The sequence below is a fragment of the Erinaceus europaeus genome, chromosome X (genome assembly GCF_950295315.1).
Source record: "Erinaceus europaeus chromosome X, mEriEur2.1, whole genome shotgun sequence".
NCBI classification, from domain to species: domain Eukaryota; kingdom Metazoa; phylum Chordata; class Mammalia; order Eulipotyphla; family Erinaceidae; genus Erinaceus; species Erinaceus europaeus.
In genome coordinates this window covers 126787673-126809279 of record NC_080185.1, presented here as the reverse complement: position 1 = coordinate 126809279, position 21607 = coordinate 126787673, and the positions used below count along the sequence as shown (strand labels likewise).

The window sequence follows — 21607 nt, the reverse complement described above, 5'->3', positions numbered from 1 at the left end:
GCAGAGAAGGTTGGGCATGAGGTGGACATCTGCTGGGACAGCTTAGGGTCACTCACAAGGAACAAGCTGCACACATTGCACATGGGGGTCCCCCCAAAAGAAAGCCTGGGTGGCTTAGCTGACTGCAGGCTGCTTTCCATTTATGTCAGTGCAGGTAGAGAATATATCCACCTAGACATTCCAGGAAGGGAGAGTCTCCTAAAGAAAGGAATGGGTTTGTGCAAGGACCCAGGTACAAGCCCCCCACTCTCCACTTGCAGGGGGGAAGCTTCACAAATGGTGAAGCAGTACTGCAGGTATCTCTTTCTCCTCCATCTTCTCCTTAATTCTCAATTTCGATCTCTATCCAAACTAAATAATTTTCTTAAAGGAAGGAATGGATTTGCAGAAGAGGGGAGCAGTAGCTTAACCCACACTGTGCATGAGCAGAGATGTTTTATTTCAAATGCCACCAGGATAGTGACAATATTACGTGCACATGGACTGCTCTTCAAGAAAGCTATGGGCAGCCACTGTAAACAGTGCACCACCCACTTAGCTCAAGACTGGGGAGGAGGAGGCCAAGTCGTTCAACACTTCTTGGATCCACTCTCGGAGTAAAAAGCTTTCACTGAGGAACATGGAGGCACAGATCACCGAGACGATGGAAGTGGCTAAGCCAAGTGGGAACACGTAGGTGAAGCGCTTCTTGGTGATCAGCTCTTTTGCAATTGGAAAGCCCACCGGAAACTCCAGGGTGGTTTGGCCATAGAATTCTGCAGAGTAGTTCCAGCATACCGTGGTCAGGGTGCAGATACTGCTGAGGAGCAGGAAAAAGCTGGAGATGTTGTAACACAAGCGGAGGAACTCAGGGTACGGGGCTCTGATCCAAGTAATCATCATGGCAACGGTAGCAAAAACCATGACGACAGATTTCATGAAATTTGACAGCAGTATCAGGTCTTGCCCGTACCAGATCGCGTTTGAGACAACCCAGCTGGAGTTGATGATGCTGTACACGGGTGTTTTAACATTGGAGCTGGAGATGTTGATCTTCTGGAAATACAGGACCTCCCACAGCCCGATGAACACCTCACTGATGGTGTCGCTCTTTAACTCCCACACACGCCATGACTTGCTGCTAGCCAGGCTGATGCCCATAGCCCAGGTGGTGTAGCTCAGAAAGAGAGCCAATAGCTTGCAAGAGAAGGGCAACAGCCTGGAGTCCTTCGGGCAGTGAGGCGCATGGAGAAATGAGGCAGCAGCATCAAGGAGAGAGAGAGAACAGGAAATAGATTGAGCCACAAAGATCAACTGGAAGTAAGCGAAATGCCTAGGCCTCAAGGAATGTTTGTGCCACGTGGAAGAATGGAGTCTCATCTATTACATCCCAAGAGGTAATATGAATCCTAACATATACACTGGGACCACTGTATTCAAAAAAAGGTGGGGCAGGTGGTGGCATACCTAGTTGAGCTCACATGTTACAATGGGCAAGGACCCAGGTTCGAGCCCCTGGTCCCCAGTGGTAAAGCAGTGTTGCACTACTGCCCGCCCCCCCTTGACTTTCTTTTTTTTTAAAAAAATATTTATTTATTCCCTTTTGTTGCCCTTGTTGTTTTATTGTTGTAGTTATTGATGTTGTTGGATAGGACAGAGAGAGATAGAGAGAGGAGGGGATGACAGAGAGGGGGAGAGAAAGATAGGCACCTGCAGACCTGCTTCACCGCTTGTGAAGCGACTCCCCTGCAGGTGGGGAACCGGGGGCTCAAACTGGGATCCTTATAACGGTCCTTGCGCTTTGTGCCACGTGCACTTTAAGTCGCTGCGCTACCCCCGACTCCCTTGATTTTCTTTTTTAATGTAGAGAGATTCATTTTATGTTATTCGGAGACTAACAAAGTGAAAGTGGGAAATAGGGGGCCAGGTGGTAATGCAGCTGGTTAAGCACACATAGCACAAAGTGCAAGGACTGGCATAAAGATCCTGGTCCAAACCCCTGGCTCCCCACCTGCAGGAGAGTGGCTTCACAAGCGGTAAAGCAGGTCTGCTGGTGGTCTATCTTTCCCCCTCTCTGTCTTCCCCTCCCTTCTGTATTTCTGTCCTATCCAACAAAAACAAAAACAATAACAACAACAAAGGCAACACAAATGGGTAAAAATGGCCTCCAGGAGCAGTGGATTTGTAGTGCAGGCACTGAGCCAGCAATAACCCTGGAGGCAAAAAGAAAAGAAAAGAAAAGAAAAGAAAAGAAAAGAAAAGAAAAGAAAAGAAAAGAAAAGAAAAGAAACCAGAGACCAAAGCACTAAAACTTCCTTCAGTGTACTGGGGGCTGGGCTTTAACCTGGGTTGAACACATGGCAAAACATAGTTCACCATCCAAGTGAGCTGTCCTACTGGGCCGAGATTTCTTTTATTCTATCTTGAAGGGAAAGACAAGAGCAGTGCTCTCCTCTGACTTACAGGGTATCTGGGATGAAACCTGGGACCTCAGATACGTAAGTTCCGTGCTCTGATGTTACACCATCTCCCAGGCCCTTCTTTCTCACTATAAGTATATAAATAGATAGGCATATACATTTTTAAAAAAGTTTAGAAATAAAAGCCCATTAAAAAGTAATTGTAGAGAGATCCATGGAGAGAGATACAGACTTTCATTCTAATTTCCATGTTTTCCCACATTTTGTAATTATTTGAATGAGAAACACACAGCTTTCTAATTCAAAATAGAATAAACATGTGTTGGAAAAGCCGTAACATGTGGCCCACACTGATCATGTTTGCCCAAGATCGCACCTCTAGGGAGTGGAGAGGCTGGGCAGGGGCAGTACACAGGACTTGCGTGGAAGAGGTCTCCGGTTCAAGCCCCAGTACTAACAGGAGCTCTCTCTCTCTCTCTTTCTCAAAATAAGTAGATCTTTTAAAATTACTTTTCCAAAGACTAAAAAAAAAAAAAAAAAAAAAAGCAGGGCCAGGTGGTGGGACATCTGGTTGAGCACACACATTACAGTGCACAAGGACCCAGATTTAAGTCCTCGTCCTCACCTGCAGGGGGGAAGCTTCACAAGCGGTGAAACAGTGCTGTAGGTGTCTATGTCTCTCTCCATCTTTTTCTATCTCTATCTCCCCCTTCCCTCTCAATTTATCTGTTTTTATCGAAAATGAAAAAAACCCAAAATTAAAAAAGCAAAACAACAGTGATTTCAAGGGTGATACTGGTTTATATGAATATAAAGGTGACCTGGGCTTACCTGGCTTGTAGTTCTTTTGAGTGGCATCGAGTTGCTTCACAGAGAAACTGAGAGGATTAAACTACAATAACTTCCCCCTCAGGAAGTCTCAGAGGTCTCTTTAATCAAGGTAAGAATAAGCTTCCCCTCAAACCAGCCAAACTGGGAGGATATCTTCTCCCAAGTGGCAACTATAGTAACCACCAGGCTGGGAGGGAGAACAATAAAGCCAACATTCTACTGTTTCCATGACCCCCAGGGACTGTGAGCAAAGTCTGAATGGCAGGCTCATGAAGATAGAAGATAGGAGGCTGGGGAGATAGCATAAGAGTCATGAAAAAAGACTCCTGCCTGAGGCTCTGAGGTCCCCAACACCACCAATCAGCCAGAGCTGTGAAGGACTGTGGTAAGAAGAATAAAGTGATGGAAAAGACCCTCGTGCCTGAGGCTCTGAAGAGAGAAGATAGGAATGGCTGCTGTTCTGGGCACTCCCTGGCACCACCTATGCCTAGTCAGTATTCTGATATCTCTATTATAGAATAAACCAAAGCTATTTTCAAGCTTTCAGTTTGAGGGCTAGTGAAATAGCTCACTTGGGTAGTGTATTGCTTTACCATGCACACAACACAGGTTTGAACCTGGCCTCCACCACACTATACATAGTCTCTCCCTGTCTGTCTCCATTTTTTTTTTTTTTTTAAATCCCAATTTTGAAGTTCTTGACCAAATCACCACCATGATTCATTAGAGTCTTAAGCAGGAAACCTTTAAGAAGATCTACAGGGGATGGAAAGAATGAAGCCCTGTGCTAGGTGTCAGGGTTGGGACTGTCCAGAATGGGGCCAGCCGTGGAACTCCCCCAGTGCCATCCATGTGCTCCCATGTGGTGCTGGGGTTCAAACCCAGGGCCTCGTGCACGGCAAAGTGTGGGCTCTACTGGGTGAACTATCTCCTGGTACCTTGGTTTTCCTTCTTCTTATTTTCATTATCTTTGTCTTTTCCTTCTCTTTCTTTTCTTTTTTATACCAGATCCCTGCTCAGCTCTGGCTGATGGTGGTGTTGGGGATTGAACCTGGGACCTCAGAGCCTCAGGCAAGAGTCTTTTTTTTTTTTTTTTGGCAGAATCACTGTTATCTCCCCTGCTACTTTCCTTTTTAACTGAAAGATTGGAGTATCACTTTTAAACATTCACTTTGTTGAGGACATGTTGATTTTCAGGCTTATTGTTGTCAGAGAGATCCAGTTCCATATCTTCCCAAGAGAGGTATCAGCCATCTTACTCTCCATCAAACCATCTTCTTCCTTCACCATAGGGTTCTGAGTCCCTAAAGCCCCTTATCCCCACACCCACTTCCCCTCCTCTGACCACCCCCAACCCTGGTTGTTGACGAAGAGCACTCTGTCTTTATGTGGTGCTGACCATGGAGCCCAGGGCCTCCCACCTGCGCTATATTGCTGGTCCATTTATTTATTTATTTTATTTAAAAAAACATTGATAAAACCATAGGATAAAAGGAGTAAAACTCCACACAATTCCCACCACCGGATCTCCATATCCCCTCCCCTCCCCTGATATCTTTCCTATTCTTTATCCCTCTGGGAGTATGGACCCAAGGTCATTGTGTCATTGTGGGATGTAGAAGGTGGAAGGTCTGACTTCTGCAATTGCTTCCCCGCTGAACATGGGCGTTGATAAGTCGATCCATACTTCCAACCTGCCTCTCTCTTTCCATAGTAGGGTGGGGCTCTGGGGAAGCAGAGCTCCAGGACACGTTGGTGGGGTTGTCTGTCCAGGGAAGTCTGGTTGGTATCATGCTAGCATCTGGAACCTGGTGGCTGAAAAGAGTTAACATACAAAGCCAAACAAATTGTTGAACAATCATGAACCTAAAGGCTGGAATAGTGCAGACGAAGAGTTGGGGAGTCCTCCATTTTGTAGATAGCTAGTAGGCATATTTTAGTTATATTCCAAAGGGCCTGTTTTTTTTTTTCTTTCCTCTGAGCCTGCAATCTGATATGCAGGTGGATCCAAGTTATTGTCTGGGGAGATGATGTTACTGCTGGAAAAAGACCAGAAAGTTGGATCAGGGAAGAGAGTAGCTCCCAGATATGAGAAAGGTGTATAAATATTGTTGACTATAAACCCCTTTGATTTGATGTGATCTGGGGCCCATATTCAGCTTAGGAGCCTATGTGACCTCTGCATCCCTGTAGATCTGAGCTCACATTCTGTGGTCATGAGTAGGAACGTTCCAAGCTGCCCCAATTTCAGGACCCATCTTCCTCAGGTGTAGCATAGAGTATGTTGTCCATCCTACTTCGGAGGATGGAACGTTCTCTACCATTGTTGATCTAAGTTGAGGGCAGGTTCCTATGGGGGGGCCACAAATGGGTCTATTTTGTTGTTCCAGATAGAGATGACTGGTAACAATGGAGAGAGGGATTTATTCGAGGTCTAGGCCCATCATGTCTGTTTGGGAATCTCAGGTCTCCCTGAATAGGGCCCTAGCTGATGGGGGGGCCTGATATTGACTAAGGAGTCATTGTTAAAGTATGCCAGTCTCTTGCCCTTATTCAGCTTTTGCAGTCCTTGCTTTGATAAGGTTAGCTTTGGAGTGAGTGAGAGAACTGTAATAGGAACTAGGTGAGGAAGGTCTAAGTCTAATTAGATACTAATTCATTAGGGACTTTATACTGACTCACTGCAGACTATTGTGTACTTTTGCTTTCAGGTATATGTTTTGCCCTAATTTATGGATACATGTGAACATATGCTCTATCTCACAGGACCTGGTCTATATCTAGGTTTTGGGACTTTGTCAGAAAGTGAATCCTATGAAAGGAAAGGTCTCACCCGAGTAATGAGGGTGAAGGGTTGACATTCCACGCCTGATGTCTCTGGACACAGTCTGAAGTGAAGCATGCTGAGGTGGTACTTGTTGCATTGATTAGGTTGGGATTAGCGGATGCACTATCATTTGGTGTGAATTGAGAGAAGCATGAAGGAAAGTGAGCCCCACCCTAGAGGTTTCGGGTTTTGTTTTGTTTTTATGAGAGAGAGGGAGAGAGAGAAAGTAAAGCACTGAATGATTGAATGATGGAATGGTAGTGTGATATCTCTCCCTCTCTTTGCCTCTTCTCCTTTGCAATGAAAGAAAGAAGAAATAGTCCCAGAGCGGCCACTTATCACCTGGGTTCCTTCCCTGGTGCTCCTATTACAAGGAAAGAACAAAGCATTCACCTTACCTTTTTCTGGTATGAGCTGGACTTTATTAATTGGTGTGCTGGGGTTTCACATCTGCATGAATCGCCTACTGGATGACTCTTTTTAAATATAATAGAGAATGAAAATTACCACAGCACTGGTTGTTCGTGGCTGAGCTGAAGTTTTAGTGCACTAGATAGCCATGTGGGAGAGTTTTTCCTTTCCCTCTCTCTCTCTCTCTCTCTCCTTATCTTATTAGTGATTTAATATTGATTTACAAAATGTCATGTCAACAGGGGTATAATTCCACACCATTCCCACCACCGAAGTTCTGAACTCCCAGTCTCCCCACTGCAAACCACCACAGTTGTCCTAAAGTTGCAAACATGGGCCAACCATCATCATTACAACCACCTGTCTACATTTGTACAGAATTGCCTCCCTTTTCTTCCAGGTCGAGTCCTCTCTTCCTCTTGTGGGTGAGTTCTTAACAAAGGCATCCCATCTAAGAATTCTGGCCAGAATGTTCCCATTTAAAAGCTACCACCTGCAATCATAGACGCAGTGATTGCAACAAGGGCCATGAGTAGGTGTCACTTAGGTGGAAGTCTAGCGACATTTATATATTTTTATTTCTTTCTTTATTTGCCCCCAGGATTATTGCTGGGGCTCGGTGCCAGCACTATGAATCCACTACTCCTGGTGACCGTTTTTTCCATGTTATTGGAGTGGACAGAGAGAAATTGGGAGAGGAAGGGAAGATAGAGAGAAGAAGAGAAAGGTAGACACCTGCAGACCTGCTTCACCGCTTACCACCCCTGCAGGTGGGGACTGGGGAGCTCACACCTGAATCCTTATCCTTGCACTGGTCCTTGTGCTTCCTACTATGTATGCTTTAACCAGGTGTGCTTCCAACCGGCCCCTCTAGTGACATTTATAGGAGGGATTGGGGTACTCTCCTTGTAAACACATGCCTCACCCTTAGCATTGCTCTAAACCTCCTGGTACAATGCACCCAGCAGGAAGTCCAGGGCAGCCCGATGAGTCGCTGTCCTTCAAAGAAGACTCTCATCAAATGTTTAAGGCAATAAGCTTTTTCTTTCTTCTTAATTTTTAATATTATCTTTATTGGATAGAGACAGGCAGAAATTGAGAGGAAGAGGGAGATAGAGAGGGAGAGAGACACCTGAAGCCCTGCTTCACACTTACAAAAACTTTCCCCCTGCAGGTGGGGACAGGGGGCTTGAACCTGTGCCCTTGCATATGATAATATGTGCTCTTAGCCAGGTGCAGCACCACCTGGCCCCATTTCTTTCTTTCTTTCTTTCTTTCTTTCTTTCCTTCTTTCTTTTTTTTTTTTGGGAGGTTAATGACTTACAGTAAGTCTTCAGTGGTGACAAGTTTAACCACTGGACTCTCTCTCCATCTACTTTCTTCAGCAAATGCTTATCACTTTAAAGAATGGGGGTGGGACAGAGCATTGGTGTTGGAGGAGTTTGGGGAAGGCAGAGTGGGCAGTTTGTGTGGAAGAATAAAACTGCAGAATTATTTGTGAGGTTTTAAAACTGTCTAAAGAGGGCTGGTGAAATAACTCATTTGGACAGTTCCTGGCACACCGCCCAAGTTTGTGATCTTCCCTCACTGCTATAGTCTCTGTCTCTGTCTCTTCCTCCCCCCTGCCTTTCCGCCTCTACCTCTCTGTCTCAGTAGGCACTTTAGACACAGTAGGAAGATCTGCTAACATCTTGACTTAGGACTCTAGCCTCTAGAACACTGGGAAATCAATGTCTAGAAGGCTAAGAATGCATACATAACAAACTGGGGTTTGGAGCTTATCTTAATTTGTAGTTTTTATTTTAGTGACATTGATTTATAACATGTGGAGTTCTGATATACGATCTGATAAATCAAGTCCCATGTTAGCACACAAACAGAAGGGTTGCTTTTTATTCTGAGAACTCTTGGATCTGATTTTTCCGGTTCATCAGCTCAGAACACACAATCTTGAGCTAATGGTCAAGTGAGATTGTGAATGACTCTCTTAATTCTTTCCACTTTCCAGGATATTCAAATTTTTTTGTAATAGACAATAATCTTTTTTTAAAGAATCGTTTATTTCAATGAAAGAAAGATCAAAGCAATAGTCTGGCACATGGTTTGAAGATGAGGACCTCTCTCATGAATGTCTTGGAATTCATGACTAATTTGCCTGCCAACCACTAGATTAATTCTTTTTTTTTTCTTTTTTCTTTTTTCTATACCAGAGCACTGTTCAGCTCTGGCTTATGGTGGTGGTGGGGTTGAACCACCATAAGCCAGAGCTTTTCAGAGCCTCAGGCCTGAAAGTTTTTTTGCATAACCGTTATGCTATTTCCCCACCCCCACTAGGTTAATTCTTTAAAATGAAGTTATGTGTTGTGTATTTATCAACAGGCAGGGAATGCAGCTGAGTTTTATAATCCACTTTATAGCCCTTATGCATTCTTCTAACTCGCCACGAGACGGCAGCATAACATAGCAAATATAATTTTATAAATTAATTAATTAATTCCCTTTTGTTACCCATGTTGCTTTATTGTTGTAATTATTATTGTTATCATCGTTGTTGGATAGGACAGAGAGAAATGGAGAGAGGAAGGGAAGACAGAAAGGAGGAGAGGAAGATAGACACCTACAGAGCTGCTTCACCGCCTTGAAGGGACTCCCCTGCAAGTGGGGAGCCAGGGGCTGGAACCAGGATCCTTCCACCAGTCCTTGCGCTTTGCGCCACGTGCAGTTAAGCCGCTGCACTACCGCCCGACTCCCGCAAATACAACTTTTTTCTCAACCCCTTGGGTCTGAAATCCTCATTTGCTATGATGTGCTCAGCGGATTTGACATGTTACTTGGACACCTTATTCATTCAGAGCTGGAGCACAGAATTGGTTTACGAAGCCTGGGCCTGATCTCCAACACTGTGTATATCAGAGCAGTGTTCTTTCTCTCTCAGGATATAATTTGTTTAATTCAAAGTGAAACAAAGTAGGGAGTCGGGCAGAAGCGCAGCGGCGCAAAGCGCAAGGACCGGCGTAAGGATCCCGGTTCGAGCCCCCAGCTCCCCACCTGCAGCGGAGTCACTTCAAAGGGAAACAAGATTGAAGCATACAAGGTATCTGCATAGGCTGGGTATTTGCACAGATAAAAAGGCTCAGTAATAGATAAACAAAGTCTATCTGAAGTATCAAAATCCATTTCAGAGTTAGCACCCAGGATCTCAGAATGTGGAGTTTGTGGACAAGAGAGATTGTGGTTGGCTCTTTTTCTCTGGCCACTGGACTGGTCTGGACTAGTTTGCATACTTAAGTCACATTTAGTACATTTGTCAATAAGTAAAAAATACAAGAGTACTTTGTAAATGGCTCTATTCATCAAGTATTCTATCTTCCCAGGGTCAGTATGACTACAGCAAATAAAACTTCTGCATCTGGTCTCCAGTTTAAGGGTGCTGCTATTTCCTCAGCATACTTTCATAATTTATTTGCATAAGTTATTCATTAGGTGTTCATATTTATTTATTTATTTAAAATATTTTCTTTTTTATTGGTTAGAGACAGAAATTGAGGTGGCAGTGGAGCTAGAGAAGAAGAGAGACCCCTGCAGCCTTGCTTCACTATTTGTGAAGCTCCCCCCTCTGCAGGAAGGGGCCAGGGGCTTGAACCCCGGTCCTTGTGCCGGGTAACAGGTGCCCTCTACTATGTATGCCACCATCTGCTCCTCACGTTCATTTTTATATAATTATTTAAACCAAATTTACTCTAACAAGTTTTTTTTTAAAAAAAAGAACAAACAAACAAACAAACAAACAAAAATGTGGCCATGAAGCTAGTGGAGCAGCAGAGGTCCCAGGTTCAATGGCAGGACCACCGTATGCCAGGGCTAGCAGTGCTCTGATCTCTCCCCTCACATTAAAACATCAATTAATAAGCCTTTTAAGCCTAATCCTCGCACCATGCCCATGATGTTGTTCTAAAAATTCCAAGGAAAAAGACAAAGTAAAAAATCATGTTGGTCTCAGGTTCAATCCCCTGCACCACCATGAGCCAGAGCTCAACAGTGCTCTGGATAATTAATTAATAATAATAATGATAATGATAAAAACGGTGAATTTATTTTTAAAAAATGAATAAATTGCAGCATGCAGTATAGTGACCTGAAAAGGTAAAGACGTACCCAGGTTCTGATCGAGTCTATATTCATAAAGCTTCCTTTTTTCCTTCTTTAACCAGAGCCCTGCTCAGCTCTAACTTGTGGTGGTGCTGGAGATTGAACTTGGGAAACCTCAGCACCTCTGGGAAGGGAGGTGAGCGGTGGAGCCAAGATGTGCCTGCCTGCGGCTCCAGATGCCTCCCCAGCAGCATCAATTTTGTGTCTCTCTTAAAAATAAAGAAAGTGATCTCTTTTAAAAAAGAATCCTCAAAAATCACTTGAAGAAGGGTCTGAGAGTTAGCTGTCCCAGTAGAGCGCATGCTTCACAATGCTCAAGGGTTTGGTTTGAACCTCCTGGTCCCCACACAGGAGCACTCACACAGGGGAAGCTGCATCAGTGATGGAGCAGTAGTGTGGCAACTCTACTTCTTTCTGTCACTCTCATTCTAAAAAAAAAAAAGTTCACAGAGATTGGTGGGTTCATGCATATGCAGAGCTCCTGTGATAACCACGCTGACTACAAACAAATAACTAAAGTGAAGCAATAAAGCCACCTGAACAGGCTCAAGTCACTAGAGATTTGTGTAGATGAAAGAGCTTGATGATAGAGAACAAAGCAAAAACCATCGAACAAAGCCAGTTACCATCCAAAGATCTGTGAAGCTTGAGGACTCAGTGGAAGACAGCCTTCAGTGAAAGAGTCCTCTGTAATCACCACATCTGCTGGCATCTTGATTTAGGATTTTCCAGCCTTCTGAACACTGGGCAATAAATGGTCTTTTAGGTTAAAAATGCATCAATAACCGCTTGGGAAGTTGGCTTGTTTTAATTTGTAGTTTTTTATTGTGGTAACATTGATTTACAACATTATGTGGGGCTCTGATATATGGTCTGATAAATCACATCCTACACTGGCACAAAAAACAGCAGGATTGCTTATTATTCTAAGAACGGTTTGCTCTGAACTTTTCCATCTCATTGGCTTGGGAATACAGGATCTTGAGGTCAAGTGAGATTGTGAATGACTCTCTTAATTCTTTATATTGTTATAGATTGTCAGAATTTTCTACAATAGACATGTAATTAAAAAAAACTAACTTTAATGAGAGAGAAATATCGAAGCAACAGTCTGGCACATGGTTTGAAGATGAGGACCTCTCACCTGCATGTCTTAGAATTCTTGACTAATTTGTTTCCCAAACAGTAGACTGATTCTTTTAATATTATTATTTTTTTTTTACCAGAGCACTGCTCAGCTCTGGTATATGGTGGTGCAGAGGATTGAACCTGAGAGACTTTGGAGACTCAGGCATGAGTCTTTTTGCATAACCATTATGCTATCTACCCCTGCCCACACTAGATTAATTCTTGGAAGGCAGCTACGCTAACCACTATACCACCAACAACTCTTAGATTAATTCTTTAAAATGAAGTTATGTGTTGTGTATTATCAACAGGCAGGGAAATTCCACAGCTGAGTTTTATAATTCATTTATAGTCCTTATACATTCTTCTAACTCGCCACGAGATGGCAGCATAAGCATAGCAAATACAATTTTTTTCTCAACCCCCTTGGGTCTGAAATCCTCATTTGCTATGATGTGCTCAGCGGATTTGACATGTTACTTGGACACCTTATTCATTCAGAGCTGGAGCACAGAATTGGTTTACGAAGCCTGGGTCCGATCTCCAACACTGTGTATATCAGAGCAGTGTTCTTTCTCTCTCAGGATATAATTTGTTTAATTCAAAGTGAAACAAAGTTGGGGGCCCAGCAGTAGCTCAGCAGGTTAAGCGCACCTAGCACAAAGCTCAAAGACCGGTTTAAAGATCCCAGTTCAAGCCCCCAGCTCCCCACCTGCAGAGGGAGTCGCTTCACAGGCGGTGAAGCAGGTCTGCAGGTGTCTGTCTTTCTCTCCCCCCCTCTGTTTTCCCCTCCTCTCTCGATTTCTCTGTTCTATCCAGCAACAATGACAGCCATAACAATAACAACAACAACAACAACAATAAACAACAAGGGCAACAAAAGGGAAAAATTAGCCTCCAGGAGCAGTAGATTTATAGTGCAGGCACCAAGCCCCAGCAATAACCCTGGAGACCAAAGAAACAAAAACAAAACAGAACAAAACAAAACAAAACAAAGCGAAACAAAGCGAAAGCATCTAAGGCATCTAAATAGAGTCAAATGGCTGGATATTTGTGCAAATAAAGATGCTCATGAACAAGATCTATTTAAAGTATCAAAATCCATTTCAAGGCTAGCACCCAAATAACATAAAAACTGACCCTTAAAAATGTGGCGGCCCCCGGCTCCCCACCTGCAAGGGAGTTACTTCACAAGTGGTGAAGCAGGTCTGCAGGTGTCTTATCTTTCTCTCCCCCTCTCTGTCTTCTTGTTCTCTCTCCTTTTCTCGCTGTCCTATCCAACAACAATGACATCAATAACAATAACAATAATAGTGGCGCGAAGCACAAGGACCGGCTTAAGGATCCTGGTTCGAGCCCCCCGCTCCCCACCTGCAGGGGAGTCGCTTCACAGGCGGTGAGGCATGTCAGTAGGTGTCTCTCTTTCTCTCCCCCTCTCTGTCTTCCCCTCCTCTCTCCATTTCTCTCTGTCCTATCTAACAATAACGACGTCAATAACAACAACTACTACTACAATGATAAAAAAACAACAAGGGCAACAGAAGGGAAAATAAATAAATATAAAAAATAACAATAATAACAATGATAAACAACAAGAGTGACAAAAGGGAAAAACATACCCTCCAGGAGCAGTGGATTTGTAGTGCAGGCACCAAGCTCCAGCAATAACCCTGGAGGGGAAAAAAAATGGTGGCAGAGGACTGGGCGGTGGCACAGCCAGTTAAGCACACATAGTGCGAAGCGCAGAAACTGGTGTAACAAACCCGGTTCGAGCCCCCTGTTCCCCACCTAAGGGGCATCGCTTCTCAAGCGGTGAAGCAGGTCCACAGGTGTCTTTCTCTCCCTCTCTCTGTCTTCCCCTCCTCTCTCAATTTCTCTCTCTCCTATCCAACGACAACGATAGCAGCAATAACAATAACAACGATGGGGAAAAAAGATGGCCTCCAGGAGCCATGGATTCCTAGTGCAGGAACCGAGCCCCAGCAATAACCCTGGAGGCAGAAAAAAAGGAAAAAAAAAGTGGGGGCAGCTTAGGGGAGGGACACAGAAGTTTAGTGGGAGGTGTGGTGACTTACATGCCTCCTGTGTGGGTTGCACAATAATTCTGAAATCTGATAATTCTGTAAAACAGTCATTAACAAAAACACGAAAATGGTTTATAATGGTTTGCTTTATTTTGTTATTTTTATCGATTTTCTCTGGTTATCACATTATATAGGCTTCAGATGGACGGTATTAGAACCCAAGCTCAAGGTTCTAACAAGAAAGTTCTCAGCAAAAGGGTAAGAAAAACCGCCTTTATACTGAGAACCACTGCTCTTTTTATTCCCTGCTCAGAATCTTAGAATCTTGAGTCTGTGGCTGAGTGAGATTCTGGATGGTGTTCTTCTTCCTTTCTATATTTTCAGGGGAGTCTCAGTTTTCTATACTCAGCATAGATTAATTTTGAAAGTTGTGTTTGTCTGTTTGATGAGTGAGAGAGGACAGATATCAAAGCACCACTCTGAGGTTGCAGTGCTGGGTATTATATGTGGGACCTCACACAATGCTATTTCTTTTTTAAAAGTATGTATTTATTTATTCCCTTTTGTTGTCCTTTTTGCGTTTTATTGTTGTAGCTAGTATTGTTGTTGTTATTGATGTCGTCGTTGTTGTTTAGGACAGAGAGAAATGGAGAGAGGAGGGGAAGACAGAGAGGGGGAGAGAAAGACAGACACCTGCAGACCTGCTTCACCGCCTGTGAAGTGACTCCCCTGCAGTGGGGAGCCGGGGGCTCAAACCGGGATTCTTATGCAGGTCTTTGCGCTTTGCGCCAGGAGCGCTTAACCCGCTGGCTACGGCCCGACTCCCACACATGTTATTTCTTTACTCCACCACTGAGTTGTCGTCTTGACCACTGTATTCATTCATGTAATCACATCACATTTAATATATTATATATTTATCAGTAAGAACACGGAGGATTTTGAATGACTGTAATCATCAAGTATTCTCTCTTCCCACAAGGGAGTAGTATAGGCACAATAGCTACAAATGTTCTGCATCTCTGTACCTGTGTAAGTTACTTGCACAAATTGTTCATTAAATGTTCATTTTTCTGTAATGATTTAAACCCATTTTACTTCAACAGAGTTTTTTATTGTTGTTGTAGTTATTATTGTTGTTGTTACTGATGTCATCATTGTTGGGTAGGACAGAGAGAAATGGAGAGAGGAGGGGAAGACAGAGAGGGGGAGAGAAAGACAGACACCTGCAGACCTGCTTCACCGCCTGTGAAGCGACTCCCCTGCAGGTGGGGAGCGGGGCTCGAACCGGGATCCTTAAGCAGGTCCTTGTGCTTCGTGTCACATGAGCTCAACCCGGTGCTACAGCTGGACTCCCCCTTCAACAGAGTTTTTAAATAATAAAAACAAAAGCAGTCAAACAAACAAAAACAAGGCCAGGGAGATAGTGAAGCAGCAGCACAGCTGATGGCATGCCTGAGGCCCCAGAGGTCTGGGGTTCAATGGCAGCAGCACCATAAGCCAGAGATGAGCCAGTGTCATAGCATAGTCTCTCTCTCTCTCTCTCTCTCTCTCTCTCTCTCTTCTCTCTCCCTTTCCCCCTCCCCCTCCCTCCCTCTCTCTCTCCATCTTCTTCTCTCTTTTACCATCTTCTCTCTCTCTATCTGTCTCTCCCTTTCCCCCAATCATTAAGATATAGATATATATATATATATAGCCTTTTAAGCCTAATCCTCACACCATGCCCGTGATGCAGTTCTAAAAATACCAAGGAAATGGACAAAATAAAAAATCATGTTGATGTCAGGTTCGATCCCCTGCACAACCATGAGCCAGAGCTGAGCAGCACTCTGGTGAAACAAAGGGGACAAAGTATTGGGGAAGTGCTTCAGCAGGCAGTACACAGGACTGGGAAGTCTGGGTTCAAACCCCAGCACCACTTATCCTATACTCCAGTCTCTCTCTCATAAAATAGATGAAAAGTCTTTTTTAATATTTATAATATGGAAACATTGACAAGACCATAGGATAAGAGGGGTACACTTCCAGATAATTCCCACCACCAGAACTCCGTATCCCACACCCTCCCTTGAAAGCTTAAAATAGGTGAAAAGTCTTAAAAGTGAATTGTTGATTATTATTATTATTATTTGAATTGTTGTTTTTTTTCCCTGTAAAGTCACTATACATTCAGTTTAAAAAGTAATAACGGTCATGGGCCGAGACCTCTAATGGGTCCCTCTCGCCACCGTCAATGGTCACTTCCATCAGGAATGTCATCACAAGCCCTCTTCAGGCCTTCCCAGGTCGTTGCCCTCACCATAAAGCAGCAATGATAGGCAGTGCCCTGGTCTCCAGAGAGAGGCTGGGTATCCTGCTCTGCCACTTGAGGAAGACTGGTCCCGAAATGAGTGCAGCCTGCAGTGTTCCCAGCTGTGGCCAGGAACTGTGAGCTCAGACCAACAGGGACTCAGAGGTTACACATGCCCTGGTGCTAAACATAAATATGTATGTATGGGCCCTGGGTCAGGATGGGGTAAACAGATAATTTTATTCAGAGATTGTTTTTTCTTAAATATTTTATTTATTTATTCATGAGAAATGATAGGCGAGAGAACCACACCACTATGGTGCATGTGCTGCCGGGGATTGAACTCGGGACCTCATGCTTGAGAGTCCAAAGCCTTATCCACTGTGCTACCTCCTGGACCACCATAGATTGTTTTTTTTAAGACTGGGAACTACTTTTTGCTTTAATCCAACTTTATAGCCCTTTTCTTTATTCTGACATCATCTTCTCAGTATTTGTTGTCAAACTCCATATTATTTATCAAATTCAAGCAAAAAAATGATATTTGGCCCTTAGGAACATGCCTAAAATGGATTTTTTTTTTTTTTTTTTTTTTTACCAGAGCACTGCTCAGCTTTGGCTTATGGTGGTGCGGGGAATTGAACCTGGGACTTGACAGAGCCTCAGGCTTGAGGGTCTGTTTGCATAACTATGATGCTATCTACCCCCACCACTTAATTTTTTTTAAGATTTATTTATTCCCTTTTGTTGTCCTTGTTGCTTTATTGTAGTAGTCATTATTGTTGTTGTTATTGATGTCATTGTTGTTGGATAGGACATAGAGAAATGGAGAGAGGAGGGGAAGATGGAGAGGGGGAGAGAAAGACAGACATCTGCAGACCTGCTTCATCGCTTGTGAAGCGACCCCTCCCATGCAGATGGGGAGCCGCGGGCTGGAACCAGGATCCTTAACGGTGGTCCTTGTGCTTTGCACCATGTGTGCTTAACCTGCTGTGCTACCGCCTAAAATGGACTTTCTAGCTTCCTCTCTAAGATCCCTGTTCTCGTCTGCTCTACTTCTACTTTTTGTGTCCTGTTCATTAATCTTTTCCCCCCACTTTATATCTTGCCTCCTTTCGGCTACAAAGATGCAAACACTATCATAATTCCATCTTGACTTCCCTGGGCAGACAACCTCGCCAATGTGTCCTGGAACCTCACCACTCCAGAGCCCTACCCCTCTAGGGAAAGATAGAAATAGGCTGGGGGTATGGATTGACCTGCCAACGCCCATGTCCAGTGGAGAAACAATTACAGAAGCCAGAACTCCGGAATTTTGATCCATACTCCCAGTGGGGGAGAAGTGATGGGGGAAAGTGACCAGAGGGCTCTGAACTCCAACTCCATCAGGAACCAGAGAAAGAGGAGGGAAAGGGGGGCGGCATTTGAATATAATAATAGGTGTATGTGTGACCTGGAAAGGAAGAGAAAATGGAACCTTAAAGGGGGGGACGGTGGGGTACCAGGTTAAGTGCATATAGTACAAAGCGCAAGGACTAGCGCAAGGATCCTGGTTCAAGCCCCCGGCTCCCCACCTGCAGGGGAGTCGCTTCACAGGCGGTGTCTATCTTTCTTCTTTCACATCTGCAGGTGTCTATCTTTCTCTCCCCCTCTCTGTCTTCCCCTCCTCTCTCCATTTCTCTCTGTCCTATCCAGCAACAACAGCAGCAACAACAGTAACAACAGCAACAACAGTGAAAAAAAGGATGGCCGCCAGGAGCAGTGGATTCATGGTGCAGGCACCAAGCTCCAGCAATAACCCTGGAGGCAAAAAAAAAGGGGGAGGACATATAAAAATATAGACAGATAGTTGTAGAAATAATAGTCAACCCATATCTGCAACCATGGGAGAACTGCTGGAGCTTCCAATGGAAGGACTGGGGACACAGGACTCTGGTGGTGGGAATGGTGTGGAGTTGTACCCCTGTTATCATGTAATTTTGTAAATCAGTATTAAATAGCTAATAAAATTGATATAATGGTGAAATCCCAAGTCACCTATATTCACACTACTCAGATATAGCCACATTTGACAATCTGGCATTTATCTGCATGCTTTCTCTGTGTGATGGAAATAGGAAGCTACACATTTTAAAATAAAACGCTCTCATGATTGTTTTCTAATCTCCCTTTTCCCATCAAATGTCCCTCGAGCATTTCCTTGTTTTCCCCATGCTCTTTGATCTGGCGTTTTCAAGGTTGCATGGTGTCCCAGCCTCTGGCCACATCACTTAGCTGATTTAAATTGGTCCTGGAAGCTGTTTTTAACTGTTATTAACTCTTAGAAGATTTGCTGTGTACTAAGTGTAGAGGGGGCTGGGAGATAACTAACTCAGTAAAGCAAACACCATGTGCAAGGACTGGGGTTCGAGACCCTGGCCAGGCCACCCCATGGTAGTACCATAAAAAGAGGAATTTTTGTGAGTGGTGAAACAGTGCTGTACTCTCTCTCCTCCTCTCTGTTTCTCTCTCATTCCATCTTTCACCTTCTAGCTGAATAAAAGAGGAGTCTGCTGGGAGCAGTGGAATTGCACTGGCCTTGGAACCCCAGGGGCAGAAAAAAAAATGAGAAAATTATACATGAAAAAATACAACAGCTGCCCATTTAAGCACTACCCAGATTTAACCCATGTTCATTTTTTGCCACCATTGCTTGAAATATTTGCAAGAAAGACATGTTTACAGGCAGAGATTAAGTTTCCTTTATCTAGTTCGTTCCCTATGCCCTCAAGTCACCTCTAATCTGAAGTGAGTATTTTTTCCTATCCTTGATCTCAGACTTTAGTTCCAAAAACAGGTTCCAGAGACAATATAGTACTGCTCTGCATTTAAAACCCATTTATAATCACAAATGCATGACTTTTATTCATTTACCATTAAAATGTAAGATTCCCCCGTGTGGAACTAGACCTGGTTAATTTGAACTTTTCTGTGATGTTATGATTTATAAATATAAATTTATTAAGATATCCCTTTATTGACAAATATTAAGTTGTTTTGAATAATCAAGAATCAACCCTTTGGTTATGGGGCCAGTTCTCCTGAGTTTCTTGAGACAGTGTCCAGAGAACTGACCGGACAGTATGGAGGAGGTTGGCATTTCTAGGAGGATGAGTGACTCCCAAGGAAAACCCTGTCTACTAGATAGCACTGACTTGCACTCGCAAGTGACTCTGATTTATAGTTTAGTCACTGAGGGATGAGACTCCCCCCTTCCCACTTCTGCACAGCCTGGGATACGCCTTTCAGCATCTCCAAGGTTAGACATATTATGCTCCTGGACCAACAGGACTTTGTTTTTTGGTGAATTCCCTCTCCATAGTCTTCGCTTATTATACACTTGAGTTATTTGTCTTTTCCTTATGGGTTTGTAGCTTTTTTTTTTTACATTTTGAATATATGTATTCATTAGTGATTTACAAAATTATACGAAAATAGGAGTACAAGTCCGCATCACTCCCACCGCTACGTTTTTTGTGCCCCCACCCACCGCCACCCTCCAACAGAAGGTCATAGATAGGGGTTGACTATACCTACATATATATTTTTTTCCTTTTCCTTGTCAAGTTCATGTGTTTCAATCCTCTATATTCCACATCTGAATGAAATCATCCCATAGTTGTCCTTTACCTCCTTCCTTACTTTACTAGTTAGAATCACTGCCAGTCCTATTGCGAATACTTCTGTATATTTCTAATTCAGACAGGGGCCTTTACAGGAAACATGTAACATGTACAAGCCAGGAAATAAAAGAAGAGTCTAGGAAAAGGACTATTTACAAAATCAGGGACAGGTTGGGGGTAACCAAGAAGAGATAGTGAAGACCCTAAGGTGTTTACAGTGTATAGTGCTCATCATCTCAGGTGGGGAGGGGGGCGTCAGTGTTAAGAAACAGCTCTCCCTGAATTTCTGTGTGTCCCACACACTCTGGGTCTTCTGAGTAAAGGTCATGGACTACTTCTCTGTTTTGACTGTGGCCCCAGGAAACTCTGTATAATGCAATGGCGCAGAGTTGTGCACATACATGGTACCTACCCATGGCGAGTCCCTGGTTTTGATAGATTATTATAGTTACAGAAGATATGGCCACTGAGCGAGTGTGGGGAGATGGGAGAGTAAGAAGCACCAGGAATCTGTCTCCCCACCCAGACAACAATTGTATTGACAAATTGGGTTTGCTCTCGTTGTTTGGGAAGACCTGGGGATTTGATTGTGCTTAGTTTCACCACTTAGCGCAGTGAACGCTACCGATTCTTCACCACCAGCCAGACGCTTCTCTTAGTTGTGGCATCTCTATTTTGTGATAAATAGAAATTCAGAGGCTACTATAAAGGTGTGAGTGTTTGTTGCAGATATATACTGCTGTCTAACAAATCACCCCCAAAGTCAATGACTTAAACAATATATTTATTGTTTGCTCCTGATTCTGTGAGGCAGGTAGGGCTCAGCTAGGTTGATTGTTCTGCACTTGCATCAGCTGTAGTCATGCACGGGGCTGCACAGTTGTCCAGTGTGGAAGGTACTTGAAGGTTTAGCTTACTTAACACTTTTTGGCCCCTCAGTGCTTCTCTCCACATGGATAGCTTAAGATATCTTACAGTATGGCAGTGTCACGAGCAAGGAATTAGAGCAAGGACTCACTCGGGAAAGCGTGTCAGGGTTAAGCAATATATATATATACATATATATATATATATATATATATATATTTTTTTTTACTTATTTTTAGATGCCATAGAAGGGTCACACAATTCACACAACACACAGTCAACCCGATACCTCTCCTTACTTAATAGCTGTTCGCAGGTAAGGCTCACGACGTGGTCACCATCTGCTGTGTTGCCAGACTGGAGGTCCTTCATCCACTGGCGCGACCGGATGAGTGAGGGTCCCTGGAAGCTGGGTCCCTGGAAGCTGGGACCCTCACTTAGGCTTAGCCTGGCCGCGTGTGCTTAAGTCTCTAGCAGCACGGGCAGCATCCCGGTCGGTAATGGTGAAGGCGCTTCATCCAGCTAGTTTCTGAGCCTTTACTTAGACTTAGCTTGCCTCTGGTTTCAAAGTTCTCTATTGGCCAATCAGGTTCAGGTTGACGTCTTATCCTATGTATACATATGTTTCTGTCTTTATCACACTATGCAGGCACACTATGGTTACTATAGTTACTAGGGTTACATGTTCACTGCAGGCAGTCTCACAATAGTTATAATTCTTACTTGGTAGCTGACTCCCAAGAGCAATATGGTAAAAATGCCAATTGTCGGGAGTTGGGTGGTAGCGCAGCGGGTTAAGCACACATGGCACGAAGCGCAAGGGCCAGCTTAAGGATCCGGTTTGAGCCCAGCTCCCCACCTGCAGGGGAGTCGCTTCACAAGCGGTGAAGCAGGTCTGCAGGTGCCTATCTTTCTCTCCCCCTCTCTGTCTTCCCCTCCTCTCTCCATTTCTCTCTGTCCTATCCAACAACAATGACATCAATAACAAGAATAATAACTACAACAATAATAAAAAACAA

The 21607-nt window shown here is 43.9% G+C and overlaps 1 protein-coding gene across 2 annotated transcripts; it reads right to left on the bottom strand.

The window, feature by feature from the left end:
* Nucleotides 1–418: 418 nt before the first annotated feature.
* Nucleotides 419–21017, bottom strand: LOC103108538 (uncharacterized). 2 transcript variants are annotated; one of them, XM_060183111.1, is made up of 2 exons: nt 20888–21017; nt 419–1206 (listed from the first exon to the last, which is right to left on the bottom strand). In XM_060183111.1, the coding sequence occupies exon 2, from the start codon at nt 1138–1140 to the stop codon at nt 535–537; it is 606 nt and encodes a 201-aa protein (XP_060039094.1). In that variant the 5' UTR covers nt 1141–1206; nt 20888–21017; the 3' UTR covers nt 419–534. The 2 variants fall into 2 exon arrangements, with proteins under 2 accessions (XP_060039094.1, XP_060039093.1); XM_060183110.1 differs by lacking the exon at nt 20888–21017 and adding an exon at nt 3231–3352.
* Nucleotides 21018–21607: the final 590 nt, after the last annotated feature.